Genomic DNA, 8,341 nt, shown 5'->3' on the forward strand with positions numbered 1-8,341 from the left:
GAATAATTGCATTATGTCTTGCATACTTTTATGTCATGATGTCCATAGACTTTTGATTTGTCTCATATATCCGTTTGTAAAGTTTGCCGTTCGGCTCAAATGTATATTCTTGTACTTTTAGCAGGTGGGAGCCTTTTTTCCTTTCAGTGCTCAATTCAGTTTTTATGGTCCTCAGAGGCCACACCGAATTCATCAAACTGCACGAATGAAGCAAAACAAGACACTCAAGGGATATCTAATCGCTTTATTATGTTTCCTCAGACCTTTGTCACCCTCAAAACCATCTGCCGTGACACAACATCAACGGGCATGTCATGGATACGCCAATGCGAGCGCGGCTCATGCACAGCTACAGTACGGGGAGGGGAAAGCCACAGACGATGCCTTAGAAACACAAGAGAAGACACGCGCTCATCATAAATGTGATTGGAAGACGGGCTGGTAACCGTTTCAAGGAAAGAGCGAATGGTCTTTCCAGCTCGTTGTGGAAGTGGTGAGTGCACACAAGTTTTCAGGGCATGTGCCAACCCGCTCCGATCCTGTTCCTCAAAATGAGACGCGCCCCAGACACATACAAGGAGAGCATGACAGCGTTGCGCAAGGGTCTTTAATTTAAAGTGATGAATGATAGAAAGGGGTGGGCAAAGTGTGAAGTTGATGGATCTTCAGATTCTCTACATCTTGGCGTTGATGATTTCGATGAATTCGGGCTTGAGGGAAGCGCCGCCAACCAGGAAACCGTCCACGTCCTTCTGGGAGCCCAGTTCCTTGCAGGTGGCGCCGGTGACGGAACCTGCAAGAAGAGAACACAGGAGCCGAGACCCATGAGAGATGCTTGTCAGATGGATGGCTTTTGTTTTGTTTTTTTTCCTCTGCCCCACGACAAACCTCCGTAGATGATCCTCACGGAGTTTGCGACCGCCTCGGACACGTTGGACTTGAGCCACACCCTCAGCTTATCGTGAACCTCTTGAGCCTGCAAATTTACAAGGGAGGTGCTGTGAACTTGGAAGCAGTGGTACAAAGACGTCATTGCCGCATTTCAGCAGATTTCTTCAGTCATCTGTACCTTACAAGAGTATTTCTTTCCTGATGACTTGAGTTTTTCTCCCCAAACTTGGAAAATGCATTTCTGCACTTTCTACTCTTTACTTTTTCAAAATAGGCTCGTGACTTTTTTTTTTTTTGAACCACTGCAGATGACGACGTGATAGTTGGGAGGGGGAGGGTGGGGTCAACTGTAAATATATTGTTCAGAAAAATAAATATTTTGCATGGAATTGACAAATTGACGGCAAATTTTCAATGATCGTATTGCCGTTTGTTCATTAAAAGCATATTTTGTATAGAACACACAATAAACAGAACTAAAAATAAACATAAATACTGACACACAAATATGCAATGGGAGGAAGAAGCAATCAATTCATGAAGTTATCAGAATCTGAATCCTTGTCATACGCGTTTGTATTTCTAATAGTTCAAGGTCTCATATTTAGCACATTTCTGTTGCACCATGGCTTTATTTTTATTATTTTTTTTCCCCCAATACACCGTGACTTTAGGTTGTGTATAAAATAGCGACATCGAGGTCGATTCCTAAGGTGCTGCTTGTAAAAAAAAAATGACATGTACATTGTTTTGAATGACAGGGCAACAGAATTCATTCGATATATTAAAGGATACAAGGTAATATATGGGATCGAATTTTGTTGTTGTCAATATTGAGGCCAGCGTCAATTGTGAGTACAACTGCTGTAAAACGACATGAAAGGCGCAAACATCGGCTAGTTTGAAGGGGCGATTAATCGGTTGGGCCGTAATATAATTGACAGTTAAAAAAAAAAAATGTTTCTGTTTACTTTGGTACATTTCTTGCCTTCAAGTGCACCAGAATTGAAACGGTATTTCTGCTTTTACCGATATATCATATGTTTGTGACTCAAGTATCCCTTCCTTCACTTAAGTATTAAGTTTGAGTACTTTTCCTGCTTTGAGCGACCGACGGCGTCAAAGAGACCGATTTTACCTGCTGGGGGGAGGCAGTCTTGCCGGTGCCGATGGCCCACACGGGCTCGTAAGCGAGCACCACCTTGCTCCAGTCCTTGACGTTGTCTGGAACAAAATGAGACAAGAGATAAGTCGACTGGAAATTCCACCAATCAGAATTCCCAAAGGGCTTGAGCCCAAACTTGTATTTGGGCTCGTTTATCACACCACATTGCAGCAAGGTACAGTTTCCGCAATCAACAATGTGCTGCGAAAAGAAAGAGGCAGCGGAGGGTAATGTTTGATTTCAAGAGCTGTTAGATAAGACCCCCTTGCAATTCCAACAATCGCATTTGTGCTTGTACATGACAGCAAAGATGAGGGGAACTCGTTTATGATGTTAAAATGAACCACTGCAGATGACGACGTGATAGTTGGGAGGGGGAGGGTGGGGTCAACTGTAAATATATTGTTCAGAAAAATAAATATTTTGCATGGAATTGACAAATTGACGGCAAATTTTCAATGATCGTATTGCCGTTTGTTCATTAAAAGCATATTTTGTATAGAACACACAATAAACAGAACTAAAAATAAACATAAATACTGACACACAAATATGCAATGGGAGGAAGAAGCAATCAATTCATGAAGTTATCAGAATCTGAATCCTTGTCATACGCGTTTGTATTTCTAATAGTTCAAGGTCTCATATTTAGCACATTTCTGTTGCACCATGGCTTTATTTTTATTATTTTTTTTCCCCCAATACACCGTGACTTTAGGTTGTGTATAAAATAGCGACATCGAGGTCGATTCCTAAGGTGCTGCTTGTAAAAAAAAAATGACATGTACATTGTTTTGAATGACAGGGCAACAGAATTCATTCGATATATTAAAGGATACAAGGTAATATATGGGATCGAATTTTGTTGTTGTCAATATTGAGGCCAGCGTCAATTGTGAGTACAACTGCTGTAAAACGACATGAAAGGCGCAAACATCGGCTAGTTTGAAGGGGCGATTAATCGGTTGGGCCGTAATATAATTGACAGTTAAAAAAAAAAAATGTTTCTGTTTACTTTGGTACATTTCTTGCCTTCAAGTGCACCAGAATTGAAACGGTATTTCTGCTTTTACCGATATATCATATGTTTGTGACTCAAGTATCCCTTCCTTCACTTAAGTATTAAGTTTGAGTACTTTTCCTGCTTTGAGCGACCGACGGCGTCAAAGAGACCGATTTTACCTGCTGGGGGGAGGCAGTCTTGCCGGTGCCGATGGCCCACACGGGCTCGTAAGCGAGCACCACCTTGCTCCAGTCCTTGACGTTGTCTGGAACAAAATGAGACAAGAGATAAGTCGACTGGAAATTCCACCAATCAGAATTCCCAAAGGGCTTGAGCCCAAACTTGTATTTGGGCTCGTTTATCACACCACATTGCAGCAAGGTACAGTTTCCGCAATCAACAATGTGCTGCGAAAAGAAAGAGGCAGCGGAGGGTAATGTTTGATTTCAAGAGCTGTTAGATAAGACCCCCTTGCAATTCCAACAATCGCATTTGTGCTTGTACATGACAGCAAAGATGAGGGGAACTCGTTTATGATGTTAAAAAAATAAGAATAATTAAAAAAAGAAACAGAGCAAGCCAAATCATTTCAAAACTTTTCCACCATTAATGTGACTTACAACCTATAACTCAAAGGATTTTTTACACTTATGTCTTTGAGAAAGAATTTATCATTAAAAAACTGAGATGATACTGTTGCACAAGTGTGCACACCCTCATATTTCTGAGGATGTGGCTGTGTTTAGAGTCAACTACTGTAATCCCTTTGAAATTTACGTTAAAGAGAGCTATCAGAGATCTGCCACCATTTAAAGCGACATAAAGTTCAGTTGTTCGAGTAGACTTTTGAACAAAAGTGTGGAGATTTTCACCAATTGCCAGTGGCCCTAGAATGCATCCCAGCTATAAACGGGGGGCGCACTTTATGACCGTAATCCTGCTAACGAACAAAGAAAACCACTCACCGGGGTTATAATAGTTTGGCATTTTGTATTTCACTTTGAACTGTCCATCTTACCTGCGATGACTTTTGTCTGAGCAAAGACAACCTTCTCGGTGATGCCTGCCTCCCTTTCGTCCAGCTTCTCGCCGATGCAGGCGATCACACCGAGGCCGTTCTCCAGTGCGTGAGCCGTCTTCTGCCCGATGAGCTGACGAGACAAGAACGGGGTGAGCTCTCGCTCTCCAGCCGCGCCCTATCCCAGCGTCCTTACGGTGAACGCGCACGTACTCACCTCGTCACTCTCGCCGAAGACATGGCGCCTCTCCGAGTGGCCCAGGATCACCCAGTGGACGCCGCAGTCCTTGATCATCGCAGGGCTGACGGCAAACGCAAGTCATGGAAGGTCAAGAGGTGCCACATTTTAAAAATTCACGTGAACTGTACATACCTGATCTCCCCAGTGAAAGCCCCCTTGGCCACTTTGTAGCAGTTCTGGGCAGCGACACCAAACTTGGCATCCAGTTTGGACCTGGCAAAGTCCAAGTAGATGGATGGGGCGCCGCACACCACCTCTGTAGAAAGAAAGTGCGCCTTTTGGATTTGGTTTTCTTGTAGGATCCATATTTGCCCCGCTGAGGAGCTTAGTCTGGGATTGCTTTTTTTTTTTTTTAATCTGCAAAAAACGAGGCGCTTGAAAATGCAACTTTGAGGACTCTCATTCTGTATCCCCCTGTTGCTCGTTGATTTTTCGATTGTCTCTTGGCCGCGTTTTGTCCGTTTCATTTCATTGCACTCACGCTGTGGTACAATGACAATAAAGCGATGCTGATTGTGAACAAAATTGACATTGCAATGTAGTAGAACAAAATTTTCCAAATCGCAAAGGCTGCAATTAGAAAAATAAATAAAATTAAAAGCTTCTTTTGTTCGCTAGGCAGGCTTAATTTTTTTTGGGATGTATTATGTTTATTTTCCCGAAAATTTACACACCACTCTTTCATGAAAGCTTAAGTGAAGAAATGTGATCATGGAGATTTGTTTGCATTATTGTTGTAATATGATTTATGACTCACCGATTTACGTACTTGTTTGGTGGAACTTGGTTGTCATGGTGAACGCTTAAAAGACTGCGAGTCAAAGTCTTTAAGAAGTGAACTGAAGTTGCAATTTAATTCTTGGTTCGTTTGCTTCTATTTTACCACAAAGATTTTGCATAAGACTAATCTATAAAACCAAAACAAGTATGTATAATAGATTTGATAATACAGATCCAGATAATACAGATTAAGTTATTACTTGGGTTTGTTTTAAAAAATGATGGGGTCGGATGGGGACCTTGCAAAAAAGTAAATTGCAAATATTGAGAGGGGGAGGAAAACTAAATGGGATTATTTTACATATGGATACCCGACTCCTGATCTATGAGAGGTGCTATGAGAATACATTTTACATTAACCTGAATTATCTTCTGTGCATACCCAAACTGTATAAAAGGTATTTCCTTCAGGCCCTTTTAGTGCTGTTTCGATATCGCCATTGCACCAATGCCGTGCCACAAATGTCATGACTTGAGGTACAGAAAGACATTCCGAAGCCAGCGTTTCTAAATCAGCAAACAGTTGAATGTTATCGAAGGAAGTAGAGCATGCTCGGATCGCACAGAGTGCAGTGAAGTTGATACACCGGTATTCAAATCGTAACTGTACCCCCGAGGCCATCTATATTAAAACACAGCCCAGTGTCATTTTAATCTGCAAAAAACGAGGCGCTGTAAAATGCAACTTGGAGGACTCTCATTCTGTATCCCCCTGTTGCTCGTTGATTTTTCGATTGTCTCTTGGCCGCGTTTTGTCCGTTTCATTTCATTGCACTCACGCTGTGGTACAATGACAATAAAGCGATGCTGATTGTGAACAAAATTGACATTGCAATGTAGTAGAACAAAATTTTCCAAATCGCAAAGGCTGCAATTAGAAAAATAAATAAAATTAAAAGCTTCTTTTGTTCGCTAGGCAGGCTTAATTTTTTTTGGGATGTATTATGTTTATTTTCCCGAAAATTTACACACCACTCTTTCATGAAAGCTTAAGTGAAGAAATGTGATCATGGAGATTTGTTTGCATTATTGTTGTAATATGATTTATGACTCACCGATTTACGTACTTGTTTGGTGGAACTTGGTTGTCATGGTGAACGCTTAAAAGACTGCGAGTCAAAGTCTTTAAGAAGTGAACTGAAGTTGCAATTTAATTCTTGGTTCGTTTGCTTCTATTTTACCACAAAGATTTTGCATAAGACTAATCTATAAAACCAAAACAAGTATGTATAATAGATTTGATAATACAGATCCAGATAATACAGATTAAGTTATTACTTGGGTTTGTTTTAAAAAATGATGGGGTCGGATGGGGACCTTGCAAAAAAGTAAATTGCAAATATTGAGAGGGGGAGGAAAACTAAATGGGATTATTTTACATATGGATACCCGACTCCTGATCTATGAGAGGTGCTATGAGAATACATTTTACATTAACCTGAATTATCTTCTGTGCATACCCAAACTGTATAAAAGGTATTTCCTTCAGGCCCTTTTAGTGCTGTTTCGATATCGCCATTGCACCAATGCCGTGCCACAAATGTCATGACTTGAGGTACAGAAAGACATTCCGAAGCCAGCGTTTCTAAATCAGCAAACAGTTGAATGTTATCGAAGGAAGTAGAGCATGCTCGGATCGCACAGAGTGCAGTGAAGTTGATACACCGGTATTCAAATCGTAACTGTACCCCCGAGGCCATCTATATTAAAACACAGCCCAGTTTCATTTATGCTGTGCTAAAGGTCAATTCTCTGCAAAACCCTCTGCATAAAGTTCAGCACCGCACCGCAAAAGGTCACTGTCAGGGTCGCATTCTGCAGACGTCACGTCTGGCTAATGGTAAAGAGTGTGCGTTAGCTGGCACTCTGAGGGGTGTATGGAGAGACAGGGCGAAGTTCAACAATTTTGGTGCGTGTGTGTGTGTGTGTGTGTGTGTGTGTGTGTGTGTGTGTGTGTGTGTGTGTGTGTGTGTGTGTGTGTGTGGTGGGGGGGGGTGAGGCCCTGTGAAGGACAAACACACACAATAGTTGTATTAAACAAAAGAAAACCAGACAGCGGACACTGGGTTCAACACAGTCAGCATCTCCATTGTGCTAGCGGCTGTGATTACAAACACTGTGAAAGCAGACTCATCAGACTCATTGTGGTGGGTTTTAGCAAGCCTGCAGGAAAAGGGAGGGCTCTGCCAACTGTTGCCTTCAAGTCACACTGGAAAAATCGGACACGACAGAACCTCGGTTTATCGTTCCATTCATTGTGTAATCATTTGGGGGGTTTTGCTTATGCAGGAGACCCGAGTAAGTTGCTTTAACGGGATAAAATCAGATCGTATTATATATTGTATGCAGTATAACAGTTTAGTTGTGTCAATTAGAGATTCATATATGATGAAGCGTCGTCGGTGTACGCGAACTCACCGCAAACAGAAGCCGCAAAGCTGGACTACGTGCTGTCGAACACGCCCTCCATTGACCGATGAACGTGACACGAAATCCAATTTAAATCTCTATTAACCTGCACGAACCTTTCCGCAAAGAGTTTATAATCAAGCTATTTAATGTTTTGCGCATCTTTGTGATTTCTGAACATTACAATGGCGCTTTCCCTACCGACATTGGGGTCCACCTTGGCGGAATTCATGGTCTGAATGAGCTCGCCGAGGCTCTTCTTGTCGCCGTTCATCTTCCAGTTTCCACCGACGAAGAATTTCCTGCTCATTTTGCCGTTGGGTGGTGTGTTCGCTGTCGAAAGAAACGGGGCGAAGTCGAGATGGTCTTGGAAGAAGAAAAGACCAGACGCCAGATAACCTCTCGTCTTATTTATAAAATAGAGAAAAGTTAGCTCCTCCTCTGGGCCGGCTTGATTGGCTTGTGTCGGACCGCCCGCAAACGCGCCTCCTCCGTCTTTCAGGAAGAGGAAGAGCAAAATGTCATGAGGCGTTCAGTGTGTGTGTGTAAAATCACTCTCAACGCATTCGCTACTACAGTACTGTATAACGACAAAAGAGAGGCTTGAGAAAGTGACTGGAAAATGAAACTCATTTCATTTTCACAAATAAAACTTATTTTAAAAAAGTAACAAAAAGCCACAGCAGATGGATGAAAAAGATGCCGGTTGCAGATATCTAGGAAATTAAGCTCAGCTAAACGCTGCTTTTTAATTAGACTCGGTCTTGCGTGATTATAAGCGTGATGGACATCATTCTGAATACGTGTACTGTATATTGTACCGTATGAAACCCT

General features: G+C 42.0%; 1 protein-coding gene across 1 annotated transcript; it reads right to left on the reverse strand.

Moving 5' to 3' along the window:
* Nucleotides 1–229: 229 nt before the first annotated feature.
* tpi1b (triosephosphate isomerase 1b) lies at nt 230–7,924 on the reverse strand. The gene is made up of 7 exons (XM_019869186.1): nt 7,709–7,924; nt 4,451–4,574; nt 4,295–4,379; nt 4,078–4,210; nt 3,239–3,324; nt 889–976; nt 230–793 (listed from the first exon to the last, which is right to left on the reverse strand). Exons 1-7 carry the CDS (start codon nt 7,815–7,817, stop codon nt 675–677), a joined length of 744 nt encoding a protein of 247 aa, XP_019724745.1. The 5' UTR covers nt 7,818–7,924; the 3' UTR covers nt 230–674.
* Nucleotides 7,925–8,341: the final 417 nt, after the last annotated feature.

Source organism: Hippocampus comes, unplaced genomic scaffold, assembly GCF_001891065.2.
Source record: "Hippocampus comes isolate QL1 unplaced genomic scaffold, H_comes_QL1_v1.1 scaffold67, whole genome shotgun sequence".
Taxonomy (NCBI): Eukaryota; Metazoa; Chordata; class Actinopteri; order Syngnathiformes; family Syngnathidae; genus Hippocampus; species Hippocampus comes.

What these genes read in the sequence shown, in the direction of transcription:
- tpi1b (XM_019869186.1), bottom strand. Translation starts at nt 7,817, where the DNA reads ATGAGCAGGAAATTCTTCGTCGGTGGAAACTGGAAGATGAACGGCGAC. An exon ending in TCTTCGGCGAGAGTGACGAG is followed by an intron (nt 4,211 to 4,294) that starts GTGAGTACGTGC and finishes TTGTCTCGTCAG; the next exon opens with CTCATCGGGCAGAAGACGGC. An exon ending in TCAGACAAAAGTCATCGCAG is followed by an intron (nt 3,325 to 4,077) that starts GTAAGATGGACA and finishes ATTTTGTTCCAG; the next exon opens with ACAACGTCAAGGACTGGAGC.